At 40.5% G+C, this 17,865-nt stretch overlaps 1 protein-coding gene across 1 annotated transcript in view; it reads right to left on the bottom strand.

Annotated features, from left to right (window-relative positions):
- The window catches only part of LOC104930806 (cadherin-18), a 166,599-nt gene that overhangs the window by 15,394 nt on the left and 133,340 nt on the right, over positions 1 to 17,865 (bottom strand). Inside the window, exons 8-9 of the mRNA XM_019274264.2 lie at positions 15,044 to 15,180; positions 6,382 to 6,506 (exon numbers count right to left, since the gene is read on the bottom strand). Of these exons, the coding sequence (XP_019129809.2) occupies positions 6,382 to 6,506; positions 15,044 to 15,180 (262 nt within the window). The remainder of the gene's footprint in view (positions 1 to 6,381; positions 6,507 to 15,043; positions 15,181 to 17,865) is intronic.

Here is a 17,865-nt window from a genome sequence, read left to right as displayed (position 1 = left end):
ATACGTATTTTTTATAAACCTGCTGTGTGCAAATATCAAATACATTAAGGACATGGTATGTGTAGCTAATTGTTTGAGTTGTATCCTCTTTTCTGGTTAATTCTAGTCAGACTGCACTGAAGAAGGTGGTTGTATATTGGTTTTATATGAATGGAACAACTGTTGATCTGGACAGTGGTCTATATGCACTATATATGTAAGGCTCAATTGTTGTACTCCAGCCACCCCTGTCCCTTGGATCTCTTAGGCGATGTCACGGTCATGATTAAAAGAACAGGGATATGTGAAGCAAACACCATTCTCACTGCTGAAGTCACATTGTTGACCCATCCATCCAACCTTGTCCTTGGTTTTGCAACACTAACAACAATGCCATGCTTCTCCCACAATGCTCCTGCAAAACAGAGGTAATAATTCAGTGCAAACCAATGCACCATACCATAAGGATATGATTTAAAATGTTGAAATGGGAATTCACAGTGGGGAAAGGACTTCAGAACACAGCAGCTACTCTTACCCACAGTCATTTGAACAAATTCACTAAACAGGACAAACTTGGTAAGAGGCTTTTTAAGCCAGCAGTATTTTTAACACCCACTCCCTCAAGCCTTCCTCTCAACAGAAACTTAAGTGAGAGCTCTTGCTGCCATTTTATAATTGCAAGTGTTTGGTCCACCACTGTTGACCACACAGTGCTTGATAATCACACTGAATTACCATTATTCATTCTGACATTAGGTTCATATAGTTATTACTTCTCTGGGCAAGCAATAAAGAAGCTTCTTTGCTCAGGCTGTGAGACTCCACAACTCCAACATTTACACTCCACCACGAGGAATGACATGGGGAGGACTTTTTTATTTATTCATTTATTTTATCCTTATTACCACAGTTTTCCTATTTGCACTATAATTCAAAACAGTTGACTGTGATTTATTTTTGAACATTTGCCTTGTGGTAGCATAGTCTACAGTGCTACCTCAAAGTATCCCTGCAGAACAGTCTGACGCCACATTGCCAAAATGCAGAGCGGCAGTGGGGCACTATGAACAAAGTCCAGCAAACTTTGAACAACAGATAATTGCAAATGGTAAATACAGTCACTCACACATGGCGAGTTTCATATCATGTGAGTTTTGAAAACTGTGTTCAGAGAAACCAACATCCACTGAGAACGGCACGTGGCATCTGCCAAAATCAGATTTGTCCATCAGACAGCCAGATAGCGAGGTGTGATTCATCGCCACAAAGAATGCTTTTACACTGCTTCACAGTCCCATTGCAGTATGCTTTATGCCACTCCAGCATTGGCATTGCATATGGCTATGTGAAGCTTGTGTGCAGGGCAACAATGGGAACGCATTTCATGAAGATGCTGAAGCATACTTAATGCTGATGTTGCTTCCAGAAGCAGTTTGGAACTCTGTAGTGAGTAAAGCAGCAGATGATGGCCAATTTTTACATAACCACCTACCAACCCCACATCCACCCCCCGTTTGCATGGTCTACCACTTCATGGCTGAGCTGTTGGTGCTCCTAGACACGTCTTCCTCTGCCGGGGTAGAATCAAACAACAGCACCATGTTTATTCACTGAACTCTATGACACATTCAAGTGTTTCTCTATAGATATTTGAAGGCTGTGTGGGGAGCTTTATGCACCCGTTAACAATGGATGTGACACTGCTTGCATGCATGATACAAAGTCGGTAGTAAGTAAATTCATGAAATATTCATGTGTTGCTTGGCCACCGTGCAGTCCGAGTCCTGTTGCAGAAGTATTTGTGTTGGCTAAGCCAAATAAATGTTTAAATACACAAACAAATCATAATCAGTTGTCACTTATTACTGCTGATAAATGGCACTTGTAGAACTGTTGCTCTCCTGCACTGTATAATTACTACGCACTTTGGACCTTAAAAGGCTGTTTATTGGAGCAGTTTGACCGTCATTCTCATATTCTGCAATTCATGGCACCTTGCCCTTTCTTATTATTTACCTCACCATTGAGAGTGGCCATTCAGAACAGCTACATAATACTGTTCCCTTTAGACAAGTTTGTTTTAAGCATACTGAGACCTTTGGTGGGGCCCATATTCTTTGTACTTAATAGTGTGAACTTTTGCACAATTCCCCAAACAGTGTAATAAACATTCCTGCACAAAATGCACAGATCAAGCAGTACTTGACTTGCTTTCATCATTTTTATATATTTTTCTTGTTCTATGCTCCTTCTTATGCATCCTCATGAAAACCTACTTGGCAAAAACACTGATTCTGCCGCAAAATCATCATCAGTGGCTTTGCTAGTTATGCAATAAACATTATACATTATATTGCAACATTGATGAAAATGTGTATTGCACTTCCTTTACTGGTTACATTGCATATTCTGTATATCCAGCCTGTTTATTTTTCTCCACACAAAAACCCAGGAAGATTGATAATTAAAGTGTGCAAACAGCTTTTCCTCATGTCTCTGTTGATTTATTGTGTACACGTGACATCCATTGCACGTCTGTCCGTCCTGGGAGAGGGATCCCTCCTCTGTGGCTCTTCCTGAGGTTTCTTCCACCTTTTTTCCCTGTTAAAGGTTTTTTGTGGGCAAGTTTTTCCTCACTGGAACCGAGGGTCTAAGGACAGAGGGTGTCACTCCCTGTACAGATTGTAAAGCCCTCTGAGGCAAATGTACTTTGTGACTTTGGGCTATACAAATAAAATTAAATTTGATTTGATTTGATGTTATTGTCTAGATTACCAACCAAAGTAGTTCATCAACTAGCTCTGTGCTGAGGCATTACATCACCAAGCTGCCTCCTACATTTGTTTTGTGGTGTCAACAGAAGTTATTGTGGGAACAGGTTTTTAGGTGATATCTTATTTATTACAATTACTTTAATTGTATTTTTCAACCTGGGTTTTATTTTCGCAGGTTTTGTGTCTCAGTGAATAATGGGGACAATCACCAACTCTTGTTTTGTCGAAATAAATAAATCATCGATTTAGACGTGCTGCTGCCTCTTTAAGGGCCAATTTCCCTCTTCACTCTGTGAATGAAGAGTTTTGACCAAACCGGAGCTGGTGATTGTTGGATTGCTTTAAAAAGACAAATGGAGTTTTTGATGAGTTTTATTTTGTTCCTGTCAAGTTTGAGTGAAGCTCTGCAACGTTATGAGGCAAAATTACTGTTTTTGTCAATGAAGTCTGTTGGTTCTGAACATGGCAATGCAACTGCTGTTTCCTTCCATAATGTTGTCAGACACTTACAATCTGAGCCTGTCAGTGGCACAAACAAGCACTTTATGCGGACGTACACTGATAGTGTGCAATTGCCCAGAGGGATTATGTTGCAGCCAGTTTTGCTTCTGCTGGTTGCACTCTCACTCAAAACTGGACCAATTAAAAAAAATATATATATCATCAGTCCCTTAGACACAAAACATAGGAACATTTGGTCCATGTTAAAATAAAAATCCCCTTTAAGAGCTTATTTTCATTATCATCTCATCAAATAATGTCTGCTTTATACAGCACACAGTATTTCACACATATAATTATTATCTGCTTTTCTTATTCCCTGGCCTCTTTTGGGTTAAAGGTCCGCATTCCTTGTAAGATGATGGTAGATGGTGGATGTCTCATTTCCAGAAATCTCAACACAAGTCAGACCTGTCAGCCTCGGGCAGGCGTGGACTGGCTGCAAGTGATTTCTGTAATCTGAAGGTTTCACCCACAAATCGACATAAGCACCATGTCTGAATGAGGATAACTGTCACCTGATTATGTCCTGATTCCACTTCTAAACTGAAGTGTCTGACTTAAATCCTCCAGTGTCAAAGCAGCTCCTTGTGTCTTCTGTTTTAACATATCAGCAGAAGTGGGAGGTTTGCTTAACACGCGCAATTAGTTACAGATTACCTTCATATCATTGTAAGTGGTAACATGATTTGTAATCCATTCACAGAATGCAATTCAAATCTTTTTCCTGCAGGAATCACTGAATGTTTCTCAAGAGCAAAAAAAAAACAGAAAATTGCATTCAGAGCCCTCGGGTTTGTATCTGCCACTCGTCTCTCTGCACTTAACACAGCAAACGAGTAGACTATTAAATGTACTATATGCCCCCCAACCTACACAGCCAGTTTCATCGTTTTGCAATCAATTATGCAAATAAGTCCCCAAATGCAGCAGAAAGAGTTTGTCACACCAGAGTGACGTGCCATGCATGAAAACGTATTGCAGTGCCAGCAAGATGAGACACCTGACTGTGCTAGCATGTGTTGTCTGCTGCCTGAAGCCTAGCTAAATGATAACACACTCATACATATTAGATCTATGCTTCGCTAAAAAGAAGAAGAAGAAGAAGAAGAAGAAGAAAAATTGTTCTATCATCCATGGTTCAGAATTGGCCCTGCTGTGAAGCAGAGAGGCTGGCTGTGTGGTGGTGGATGGGGGAGGATAGTGGGGGGAGATAGGGGGGAGCCAGTGAGGCAGGCCCGTGTTTGGGTTTAATATGATCGTCTCTGCTGCTATCTGGCCCAGCAGCGGAAGCATCAGCATGCTCTGCAGTCTGAATAATTTATGGGTTCAAGAAGCTGCAGAGTCTGCAGCTCAGCTGATAAATCCCCCACTGATGGTGTCAGACACACAACAAAAAGGCTACAGATCAACATGAATGTATAGTGTGTGTGTGTGTGTGTGTGTGTGTGTGTGTGTGTGTGTGTGTGTGTGTGAGAGAGAGAGAGAGAGAGAGAGAGAGAGAGAGAAAGAGAGAGAGGGAGAGAAAGAAAGGATGAATGTGTTTTCAACGGTGCATACTGGGTATTTGTAATTATTGTATATGCTTGAGCTTGTACATGAGGTGTGTTCACATTTAGCATTTCATTTGTATATCCTCTGGCCTGTCACTTCAGTGAGAGCTTTTCCTTTTGCAGTGCACAGTCAGCACACGTTTTAGTATTTGTTTCAATTTCTTTCATGATGTGAAACAATTCAGAGAGAATGTCAGGATTAAACAGGTAAGAGTTCAACCTAAATTTCAAAAAATGACCTCAAACTGTGCCTTCAGATTCACCTGAGCGAGCACTGAAGCTGCAGTTCTAAGTGGTGTATGCTGACTTTAACACTAGGCTTCAAATGGTTTCTGTCAGGTTGTTTACCATCCTCCGGTTCTGAAAGCTGCATTTGTGTTTCTATTTTATTCATTGTCAACAAATCCTAGAAACAGTCTTTCAGTCCTGACTTCCCTACTCTGACTGCAGCACTCTGCCCCAAACCCATTGGTTCCGTCTTTTTATATGTTACATATATCTAGTTTCATTTTTAAAATGTCTCAGCAATTTCCCAAAGCAGCTGCTCCCTGTAGCTTTTAAGAAACCTTACCTAACAAGAAGGAAATAGTGCATTTGTTAGGGACTGTTTCCAGTTGTGGATTCATCCATGTTTGTGGCTGTGAGTATTTGGGTCAGAAGGTTCAGTCAAAATGAAGTACAGCCTGTGGTTCAGTTGTCATCAGGTGAGTATAATGTATGTTCTTCTTTGTTTTTGTTTTTTAATTATTTCCTACTTTGTAGATTAACACTGAAGACACAAAAACTGAAGGAACACAAATGGAATTATGTAAACAAAGCAAAACATGTTTCATATTTTACATTCTTCAAAGTAGTCACCATTTGCACTCTTGACATTCTCTCAGCTTCATGAGGTGATGCTTTTCTATTAGCAGCTGTGCCTTGTCAAGAGTTAATTGGTTGTGTTGTTCAGAGGTAGTGTTGGCAGTCAATCCTGAACATTTCAAGAACTTTGAATGTATCATCATGCACAGTCACAAAAACCACCAAACACTGAATGAAATGAAACTGGCTCTTATGAGCACCGCCCCAGGAAAAGAAGACCAAGACTTACCTATGCTGCAGAGAAGTTCATTACATTTAGCAGCCTCAAAAATCATAATTAGCACATAAATGCGTGACAGAGGTTCAAGTAACAGACACATGTAAACATCAACTGTTCAGAGGAGACTGTGTGAATCAGACCTTCATGGTCAAATTGCTGTAAAGAAGCCAAGACTGAGGGAGACCAACATGAATTTGTGATTTTTAGTTCCAATGGTACATCATCTGATATTTTCTGGAAATTTGGTTCAAAGTTGCTCTACATTTGCATGGAATCTTATGCATAATATTTAACCTAAACCTTATAAATGCTTCACATACTATGCTGTGAGGTCCTACTGATTTGAGTTGTTGTGTGAATTTTCAGCTTTTCAAGCACGCCTCACAACAGATGATATGATTTAGTACAAATGGAGTTTTTTGTTTCCACACAAAGGTTCTCCAAAAAGTTTTCAAGGTGCTTGTGGGCTGGAACATTTGTAACCCACCTGTCCATGTTTAGTGCTCTCACACACTATGATGGCATTGTTGCCCCCAGAGATTGCTGGAATGTTGTCATTGACATCCAGGACCTGGATGGTAACTGGAACGTGACTCACCATACGAGGGTTATCTGCAAATGAACACAAGAAACAGATTCAAGTTGCTGTAGTACCAAAGAAATGACAAAGTGATTGCACTGTTTTGATATTTTTGTTGAAAGATACTGAACAGTTATTAAGATTCAGCAGGTACATTTTTTTTTTACATTTAGTATGGTTTGTTGTTTAGCATTCAAGTTTCTTTATCAGAGAGACAGAAGCCTCTTGGAACATGGAAGTATGTAATTATATGGATCAAAATCTTACATTTCATTATGTACACGTCATTGTTGTGCTGTATCTCACATGTAGTACTCTAATCCTCTTACAGTATGTTGCAAGTCCATGCTAATGCCACGTCTCTCTGCTGAAATGTAAGATTGTTTCTGTCCAAATCAAAGCCACAAAGGATCCATGACTAAAACTATCTAGAGGAAACCAAAAAACATGCTGTGGACCAACAATGACAGGTTGAAAAACTATTTTAGACGAACCAGTAACAATGAAAAAATACAGCAGACACAGTCTTTGTAATCAGATAATATAAAGTGGTCATGTGTGGGTGTGTGTACAGGTGTAAACACAGCAGAAGCAGCCATAAATTCATTAATGAAAGAAAGAAAAAGACAAAGACAGAGTCCTAAAACAACAGTCCTTTCAACTATTGAATTTATCTGCAGACCCACTTTATTCTTCAGTCCAATAAACATAATTATAGCTTTTAAAACCAGAGAGGAAAAGAAAAGAAACAAAAAGAAGTCTGAGTGGCAAAACAAAAAGTCTTCATGAACTGCTCCAGCTTTATTAAGAATCCCTCGCCCCAAAGTCGGTTCATCATTAAACCTCTGCTCCCACACAGTCCACAGTTCATATTTTAGGGAGTATTAAAAATAATCAGATTGCCATCTGCTCACTGCAATATTAAACAATATCCAAGAGCAACAAATAGTCCCGGCTTTACCCTTACATTTAGAGACTTCTCAGACTTTTTTTTTTCTAGGGACTTTTTCTGGTGTTATTGGAAACCCTGATGTGAAAGCACGTACAGCCTTCTCAACGAGCAGCGGGCGTTGTCATGGCTCCTCCTCTGTCCCAAAGCATTCACAGGAAGTCGGAGCAGGAGATGTTCACCCCTCCATATCCAGACTGCAAATGAATTGCACATGTGCGAAGCTGCCGCTGGCTGATATGTAGTTCTAAACATATTTAGGTTGTTTTCTACTCACTTTTTGTCTCTCCGACCATTACAAATACAGGACATAGCTGATTATGCAAATTAGGCAATGACATCATTTAGCGACTTTTAGGACAGCCAATAGCTACTTTCCTTACTGAGGAGTTGGCAACACTGGCCTTTTGGCCTAACACAGGCTGCCGGATCAGTCTGATTGGTGGAACTTGTTGGAGCAATTTTTATTAGAGTTATTGTTGTTGTACAAAACTTTTCTAAATTGTCCTTTATTCATTGTTTTGTTTTCATTGTGTTGTTTCTTAGCTGTCAGTTTTCGTCTTTTGCCTTGAAATAAAAAAGAAAAGAAACAGCAGTCGAAGACAGGGTTCCTGGAAAATGAGACATTTTTAGTGATGAAACTATATTTCACCCTTCAGTGTTTTGTGTTACTTATTTTTCTTTTTTTTGAAGAGCAGCATTAGTCATTGTGTCGCCACGCTGCCGAAACCAAATCAGTCAGTCAGTCAGCTGATCAGTCAAACAGTGTCACCACAAGGATCTGCCAGAATAAATGAGGAGTGATTTTTCATCAGGAGGGGAGATGGTGACCATTAAAAATAAATAATACATAATGGTTGTGGTGAAGTAATTCACAAATGACACATAGTCAGAGCTCATCAGAAACTCGTCACAGACGTCTGCACAGTGCGCCTCCTAAAATGAACACACATCACATCATGTTGTGTTTACAAACTATAACTGATGCAGCTTACTATTCCTATCCCTGTTTTTCCTTTAGCTGTCAATCATTTCCAAATATGGATTAGACAGCATCTCTGATAAATATACATCTGCAGCAGTAGCTCACTTTCTCTTTGAGTATACAGTGGTTCCACATCCTGTTTTTTGGGGGGGACAGAATTATTAGAAAACACAACGTACGAAGAGCAATATTTGGTTGTTGTTGTTTTTAGGAACCAGCCTTCAAACATCCTTGACAAATATTACCTCGGCGTGCCTCGGGGGAGCTGAAGACGTGGAATGCTAAAGAGGTGACTATAGTTTTTGTTACTTTTCGAAGTTGAAATCTCTGCAGCCTGCAGCAAATAATGTAATACAAACAAAAAAAAAAAAATTGTTTCACTTTTTAATAAGTTGTTTTAAAAATCCCTCTGTCTATTAGCACAAAACTACTGTAATAGTGGAGTGGGAAATAAATATATGTATTCATTTTGTTGTTAAGGACAAAACCAAAGCAAATGAAGCCTAAAAAATTACATAAATATGTTTCTTGTAAGTATACTGCCATCCACCTGCTCATGGCAGATAGGGAAGGACTTTTCATGGATATTAATTTGTGTTTGTGGTAGCTAGCAGCACTGAGTGTGCGTTACACGCCCGCTATTATGCAGCATCTACCTTCCATACACTGTATAAAACATGAACGTCTCTGTGATGTCACTCACAGGTTTCTGAAGAGCCATTGTGAAGCTCATTGTGGTTGCTCTGGCTGTTGCCATCTTGGCAGTTCCTGCCTCTAATCCAAAAAAGGACAAAGAGTTGGAGCTGAGGTGGAGCTGAACAAAGCATGGTTCCTCAAACAAGCCAACTGTGATGGCACTTACCTGTCAATCAAAGCAGCCAAGTGAGTTCTGTAAAAAAGTCACCCTCGGTACAGTTGTCATGAATGGGGAGATTAACTATAGAGACCAAAACAGTTTTTTGTACCAGGCTGTAAACATGTTTATTTCTGCTGTGAAGTTGGACATTTGAACATTGGGACTTATGGACACTGACTCACTTCTGGAGCCAGCCTCAAGTGGACGTTTGAGGAACTGCAGTTCTTGTCACTTTTGTGTTGGCTTCATTTTACAGCCACAGAGGTTACTATATGCTACCTTCCAATATATAGTCCATATAGTCCGTGGCTGGACTTGGGACCGACCACAATCTCCAAAACCAGCGCTGGCCAGTTTGGCAGAGAATATGGTAGCCTAGCAAGGTGATTTTCCTCCTGGGTTTGGCTCCTGACACAGACTAAAGTCTACTGTGGTTATGTTGTTTAATAGTGTTCTCTGTGGCTGAGACACCACAGGATTCTTAATTGACACTAACGTGTTTTAGAGTAGTGGGGTATATACCAATGACTGCTGCTGCAGTAAATTACAATTTAATACATAACGACACCTGAGGTGGCGATCATTGTGAAACAGAGGAGTAGCATGACTTCATAAAAGTAACAGAATCACTGAAAGAGAGAGCATATCGAAGAACATGTCATCTTTTGATGTAACAAGGTCACAGTGAATATGAAATGTTCATATGAAATATATCTCAATCTCTGCTTCCTGTTCAGCAGCAGCAGAGCAAACCACCTCTGTGGTACTGTATTTTCAGTGTTTTTATTAATAGTTCAGTTCTTCCCAACCTTGAAATTTTAAACTCACAACAGAGACAGTAGATTAAGTGGAAATTTCATTGTACAGCCAATACATAAAAAAACAAAACAAAATATAACAGATGATAAACTGTACAATTAACCCAAACAGTGAACACAATAACTGCAGGATGTTTGTGTAAAATGTGTGATTTGGATGAATTTTGAGTTGATAACTTCATGTATACATCGACACAGATGCAGAGAGAAAGCATGAAACGGTGACATTTACACCATCTTACACCCCAAGACCTTACCATCCCCATGGAGCTTTGAGGACACCTAGTTGGGGTTTGGACCCTAAAGTACCAGAGCAACAGTGCACCTCCATTTTCACTTTCAGACAAATGGTGAGGCTGTACTTATGTGCACAGCTGGGCTTTGAAATACAGCACTAACCTCAACATGCACACTCACACTACTAACATGCTCGTGGTTAAAGGTGCCCTGTGGACTTTCATTATTGCTAATACTGCCATTATTAATTAATTATTGTTTTTGTTTCAGTTATTTTTCTGTGTATGTAAAATGTATGTAAAAGGTCTGCAGTGTTACAAAGCCCAAAGGAGTTACTCTCTCCCACAGAAAACACTGCTCCTGTTTTTTTTTCCTAGCCTTTTCTTCATGTTGTTACACAGCACCACCTCCAGCTAGGTGATAAACCACCGATTGAATCTGCCTCACTGTCTGCCATTACTTACTTCCTTGCTAACGGCCACTTTTCCCTCATTTTCTCTGTTGTTGGCTTCAAGAACCAAGAGAAAAGTGTCATCCTACCATTTGAGGAAGTGAAGACCCGGTGCATGAACATTACTTTTTATGGAAATGTGATGGATATGTCCCCACAACTCCCCTGACTACCGTCTTGCTAAGACATAAGCTGTGGCTGCACAGACCAGCACGAAATCTTTACAGACTCTCATATTCTGAGGAAGTGCAAACCTAGTGAATTCATTTTATTTTTGATAGAAATGTGATAGAAGGAAGCAGAATATGTAAGTCTGTCTGTTAAACTTGGTAATGTGGCCAGTAGATTTAAACTTAACTTAACTAAAAAGTCTGAACTTAACCATGAGATACTGGAGGTTCAGAACAGTGACTGTGTCTGTGCACCACATCTGCTCTTAAGGGAGTCATCTGATCTATCCGCCTAGAGGATGGAGTGCCCATGTTAGCTCAATGGCGCTACTGGGAATGCAGCTGTTGAGCCATGCATCTGTAAAAATCACGATGTTGCAGTTCATAACTCTTTTATTAGTAATAATCAGCAGCCGCAGCTCATCCCTTTTGTTCTCCACAGACTTTATGTTGGTGAAGAAGATAAGTTAGCTTTAGCTTAGCAGTAAATCATCCCCTTTTCTCAGGCCTTTGCTTACGGTCTTGACACCCCCTGTGAGGACTTCAGCTTCAGGCTTGCTTAACAATGTGCGATGTGCACCTGCCACCAACTTGGTCGGTTGAGGTAACACAGAATTTGGATCCAATAACACAAGCTTAACTTGTTTCAGAGTTAAAACTAAAGTCACCAGCGTACTCTTATCTTACCTCCCTCACAGCATGTGAACATTAAACAGGTGACAGGGCGAGGCGAGACATGAGAAAGACATCTGATGAGTTAAATAAGAAAGAAACTATTTCTCAGTGATAAACTTACTGCTTCATTTAGATAATCTATCTAACTGTGATGTTGCACCTCATATGAATCATTGCTGGTGGTGTGGGAGGTCTGCAGCTCAATTATTGTAATTCAATTCACACTCGATATTCGATTTCATCACTGCTGGAGGGTGTGTGTAGGGGTGTGAAATTTAGGCGTTGTGACTGGCTAACAGACACACAGACACACAGACAGACAGACAGACAGACAGACAGACAGACAGACAGACAGACAGACAGCTCTAACATGGACACACATGTTCGAGATTAGGAAAGAAAATGTGAGAATTAAGAGTAAAATGATGCGTTAAGTTAAAGAAAATGTGTTGAGCTTTCTTTCCACAATTCTGTCATATTATTAATAGATGTATTCAGTCATATTTTTGACTTTCTAAATTTTACTGTGCGTAGTCACTTGTGGATGCTGCACATGGAGTGCTCCACTGTGTGTGTGTGTTCATGTTCTTTTCTATGCTATGAAGCTGCCATTCATGGTTTATTAAATACTTCAGTTCACCTGTAAATGATCTTATAAATGCGACCTCAGGAAAAGTTTCATGCTCTACAGATGTTATTCTGAGAGTAACTCTTTACTCGACAAGATTAAACGTACAGTTCTTGGATGGTAAACTGAGATTGAAGTCCAAACTGCAGACATGTTTAATGTTGTTTCATACTCTATCTTGTCCTTGACTCTCTCATCTCTTCCCTTCCTGTCATCTCTCCTTGTCTAAGTCCTCTCTCCTCCTCTGTGCTCCGCTTTGCCGGGCTCCTCTCAACTCATCCCATTAGAGAAAGCTTATGGAGTGACTGAGGAGCAGCTCGCCACTGCAAGAGAGGCAGTTTCTGATCAGACCTGAGTTACCTGAGGTCAGATACCAGATCTGAAAGAGAATCTCTCTCTTCTCTGTTTGATTCACCAGAGAGCTGAACTTTTTAATCCAGTCTCAACTGCAGGCAGAATGAAGGTGACCTTTGCTCCTGACCTCTCTGCTGTAAACTACCACAAACAGATTTATTTCTCTGTGCTTACAATGAGAGAGCAGAGAAGAAGATGTGGAAGTGTGAACTGAAAAAAAAGACACATCTCCTTTTCAACATCACTCTTCGACCTCCACTTTCCCTGTATGTGCATGGTCTACTGTTTGTATGGACATACACCACCGGGCTGGGTGCTTCTGTCCTGATGGTGTGTTTTAAAATTCTGCTACACTGTTCAGCTTTAACCTGTCCAACAGCACCTGTGGCCTGTTCTCAATACCAACTTGCCAAACACTGCTGCTCGCCCTACTATTAAAAATATAACGCAGTAGTTACCCCTCTAGTGTCATTGTATATGTGGAAGAGTTACCACGACCCCGTCAGTCCTTCCTGCTCACTCTTCAGCAAACTGTGTCCCAGAAAACAGCCTCTGTGTGGGCAGTGAGAGCCGGGTAAGTCCTTCTGTTTACTGATGGTGATTATGTGATGTGATGTGTGAGGTCCTGAAGGTTAAACGTATTACAGTGGCACACTCTGATTACTGGGTTTTTATCCTGAAGGAAAGATGTGGAATGAACTTCACTTCACCTTTTTTCTGTCCTTTCTCTGTCTGCCTGTCAGCCAGCACCTTTACCTGTCTATCTCTAATACCAACATGAGAACTGACCTGAAATAAGGGATGATGGATTTAAATGCCCAATGACTTTATTCCTCACATGAGGACACATTTCAGTATTTCCCACAGGTTCACATGAGGAGAGACATGCGGGGTAACATCTTTAATTCCTAAATGATATGGTAGGTGTCCCTCCTACACAGAAAGGTTTGGATCTTAGATTAATCCCCAGACAGAGACTCAGCATCGGGGTGACTGAGCCGCCTGGCATTTATGAATGCCCCCGCTCAGTCCATTACTCACACTATTGTGCAGTAAAGGGTAGGAGAAAGGGTAATTGGCAAGATAAGCATCGGCTGGAGAGAAATGAGAGAGGAGGATGAAGAAGAAAGAACTGATGGACTATTCCTCAGATGTTTCAGCACAGATGTAATCTACGCAGAGGTCCTGTCAGATCACTAAATGTGTCGCAAAGGGTATTCCACAGAAATTCACTGGGTTAAGTACGTTCTAAAAATGTTCTTAATCTCTGTGCAGTTTAATTTTGAGGTCATGCGAAGGTTCAAAGACAAAACACTAAAGTAAGCCAAAGTCAACACAGTTATCAGCTGGCAGACTTACAGACTTCAACAGAGAAGCTGGTCGTTTAAAAGTTGATTAGATAAAACATCAACATAATTAATATCCTGCATCCTGACATAGACTAATATTGAACTTAAATATCCAACACAGGGAATGATGCAATCAAACAGTAAAGTATCAAAGAGCTGAATGTAACCCTTTGCCCAATGTTCATAGAAATATTTGTTATGGTGGTTATGGTCAGGAGGTAGAACGGGACGTCCACTAATCAAATGATCATTGGTTTAATCCCCAGCTCCTGCAGTCTTTGGGCAAAATACTGAACCCCAGATTGCTCCTGAAGGCTGTGCCATAAGTGTGTGTATGGTTAGCATTGACTGACTGACTCTTTGTTCTTAGTCTGTTTGCACTGTTATGTCATGACGAGGCAGTCCACTATCTCACCACCCCAGTTCAACCTTTCAGACTCTACCATCATTCAGTGTCCCTCGTGGTAACAATGCTATGTAAAGTGTAGTGTTCCTTGTGTTAACCTCTGTGCCACTCACCTGCCATGTCCAGCCCCGCCTCGTCATTAATCCTGTCTCTAGACGCCACCCACCATGAGCCCTGCACCGCTTGGATCTCGTCACCCCCGACATCCACCTGTCTCTGCACCATTCTGCCCCCTGGCTTTGTTAATAAACTCTTTTGAGCTGTGCTCAGTCTCTGCTCAGGTTTGCACTTTGGGTCCACTTATGTCAGGATGAAGTGGAATACAGCATTTTTAAGTGATTACAGAGGGTAGAATGATTAAGGACTAAAATCAACACTCTTCATTTGCCAAGACGTTCTTGGACAAAGAATTTAAAATAGTAAAGTTGCTAAAACCTGATACATTAAATTTCTCTGTGTTTTATAAAAGATTAGTGCTCTTTGTATATCGTCCCAGTTCAAATGAAGAAATTCAAAATGCATTTAACATGGATGGATGGATGGATGGATGGATGGATGGATGGATGGATGGATGATCAGGTAACTCTTGGATGGATAGCTGGATGGACGAATATCATTGTGCTGATGGATGAATATGCAGAAGAGCAGATAGCAGACAGGTTGACCTGGTCTTCTGTTGCTGTAAACTTACCAACCTCTGCAGCCATCACAGTGATGTTATGCCACGCCGTCTCCTCCCGGTCCAGAACCTGAGTAGTCCTGATGATGCCATTGTTCACTCCGATGTTGAAATACAGTGGCCTTTCTTCTTCATTTTCAATGAAGTACCTGTGATGCATAATGACATGATTTTAAAAGAGACAGCACAGCCATTGAAACATATTTGAATATTTTTTATTACACTTTTTAGAGGGTAATATAATATAAGAGACACCAAGTGATCCAGGCAGTGTAGAATGAAACCTTTACTATGCCCTCCAGGTATGGATGTAAATGTTCTGCTGATTTGTCTGATAATGTGTCTGAAATCATCTCAATAAAAATATCATCTACTCCTTCTTCACAGACTGAAATATCCAGAAATTATGAACTAGACGTGTTTAATACATGTAAAGTATAACTATATCATAATCTGATAACTCTGTTGTAATAATAAACTGCTGAGCTATTAACCTTACATGTGCTTCTGTTGGCTAGTTTTGTACTACAGATTGAATGTACTACCAAACTGCAGAGCAATGGTTTTGGTAGGATGGGGAAATTTTTTTTTGAAAAGACTTCAACATTTGCGCTGAAGTGATTTGTGATTTCGACTTCAAAAAACTTTCTCTGTGTATGTGCAAAGCTCTCAGGAATGACACACTGCACAGTGACCATTCTCAGTATTACCACTTCCACCATGATTACATGACTCACTTACAGCATTTTCTTCCGATACCCAGTCACATCAACAGATTTGTAAAACTGAAAGGAAGGATGGATCCCTTTTCAGCATTTATGGTCTCTTCCTGAACCTGGTTCCATTACTCATCCTAGTGCTTCAGGAACATCACCAATACATCTGTCTTGTGCCTCTACCAAGAGTTCTACCAGATGTGTGAAAGCCAAACTGATGAATGAATAAAAACATACAGGACATTTGCTCACATACATATTAACACAAATGCATCCTTACAAAAACCGCAAACACATTTTTCTTAACGTCCCCATATGGACAGGTCCCATTTTAAAAACGGGACTGGCCCATTCAGAAATTATGCTAGAGGGACCGTACAGAGTCATAGTTTGAAGCGTAGGACCACTGACCATCTTGCTGTATTTAAAGACATGGAGAGAGAAAGTCTACACAAAGTCCAAAAATAAGTAAAGGCAGCACCAGGGTAAAACATTTCCACTGGTTATTCATAAGTAGAATGTGCAATGTATCTTCTATATGAGCATCTGTGTTGAAAGCAAAATGTAGAACTGTCCTATTTCTGACTAGTTTTAACCTATTAAGAGGCCCTGAAGGCTTAACAGCCTTTAGACCAGTCACAGTGTTCGGTCAATCCAATCCATCAGAACGCAGCAGTGCTGCCACTGTTGTCAGAGGTCTATCCGGGATTGTGCCACCAGCTGCTGGGCTGAGGATAGAAAGCCCTTGTATGCCTCATAGGCACTTGCCACTGATCTGCTTCAGAAGACCAATGTGAGGCCAGAATCAAAAGGGCTTTCTGGGGTTGAATTATAACTAGATGAATTAGAGTGTGGACCTTTAAACTCTGTCTGTGCTGAAGTGGATGTCTGTGCTAGAAATAATTGAACACCTTGCACTGGCAGTCCATAACCTGGATTTTCTGAATATTGGGAATATGAATGATGAAAGCTTGCAGGTAGTGCATGACTTTTCTTATTGCTCAGTTCTTTCATTGTTCTATATCAAAATGTGATGTTTCAATAATTTTGAGTCCTTGTGGATTTTGAATAAAAAAACTTTTACATTTATTTTTAGCACTTACTTAGTGCTTTACATCTGGAAAGTGATAATACAATATGCATCTTAAATGAAATCCCTGGATGAATTTTGGATGAATTGGGAAACTGGATATGTGTTTTGTTACCAATTGTAATGGCAAAGCACTTTGATTTGTGTATGGATATATTTTGAGTCAACTGCCATATGAAACCAAAGTGGAAAGTGAAATATCCCAGAGACAAAGCTGAATTTATCAAAACTGATGGCCATTAATCTAAAATACTATTGCATCATTTTGGAGAACAGTGTGTTGGTTGCTTGGAAGTCAGTTAAGGCAAGTAATTTCCAAACTGTGACTTTTTGAGGAAAGTTTCTTTGCTGTCAACAAGCTAGATCACCAGTGCTCACCTCCTTTCAAGGCGACAGACCTCAAATGTAATGTTCATCTTGAAGACGCATTGTGATCAGATCACTCAAACCACTTGCTGGTGGTCTCGGATGCATTTGACTACATATCTTATATAGTGTAAAGGCTAGCGCGACCTGGGTCACACTGAAGGACGACCTACTCACCTGATCTCCTTTAAATGCATACAAAACAAATCAGATTCAGAAGTGTGTCCTACTGGCCGACATTCAGCTGCTGGAGCTTTCATTTACACTGGTTTTCATTATTTGGGCCTTGTAAATTCAGAGTCTGTCCATGAAACCACAATCAGAATTTTGGCTTGGCATGAGCCCTTATTCCCCAGAGTGAGACAGTGCAGAGTTGATTAATGATCACGACATATAGTTCCTTCTACCTGCAAGGGCTTATGAGAGGGGGGACATGCTGCAGCATGTGTGCCAAGGGAGATATAAGCAGGTGAGTGAGGAAAATGTAGTACTTTCAGAGAAGTGCTGGTTTGGCCTTCCTCACTGCAGCATCGTGATCTTGGACCTGTGAAGGCTCACTTAGCCTCACTCACCCAACCTGGAAAACATTACAGCCAACTCTATTTGTTACAGTATATCGAGCTCCTGGTCCTTACTCTGAATTTTTATCTGAATTTGCATCA

This window comes from Larimichthys crocea, chromosome II (assembly GCF_000972845.2).
Source record: "Larimichthys crocea isolate SSNF chromosome II, L_crocea_2.0, whole genome shotgun sequence".
NCBI classification, from domain to species: domain Eukaryota; kingdom Metazoa; phylum Chordata; class Actinopteri; family Sciaenidae; genus Larimichthys; species Larimichthys crocea.
Note: the sequence above shows the minus strand (reverse complement) of the source record. Positions and strands in the feature narration are given on the sequence as shown.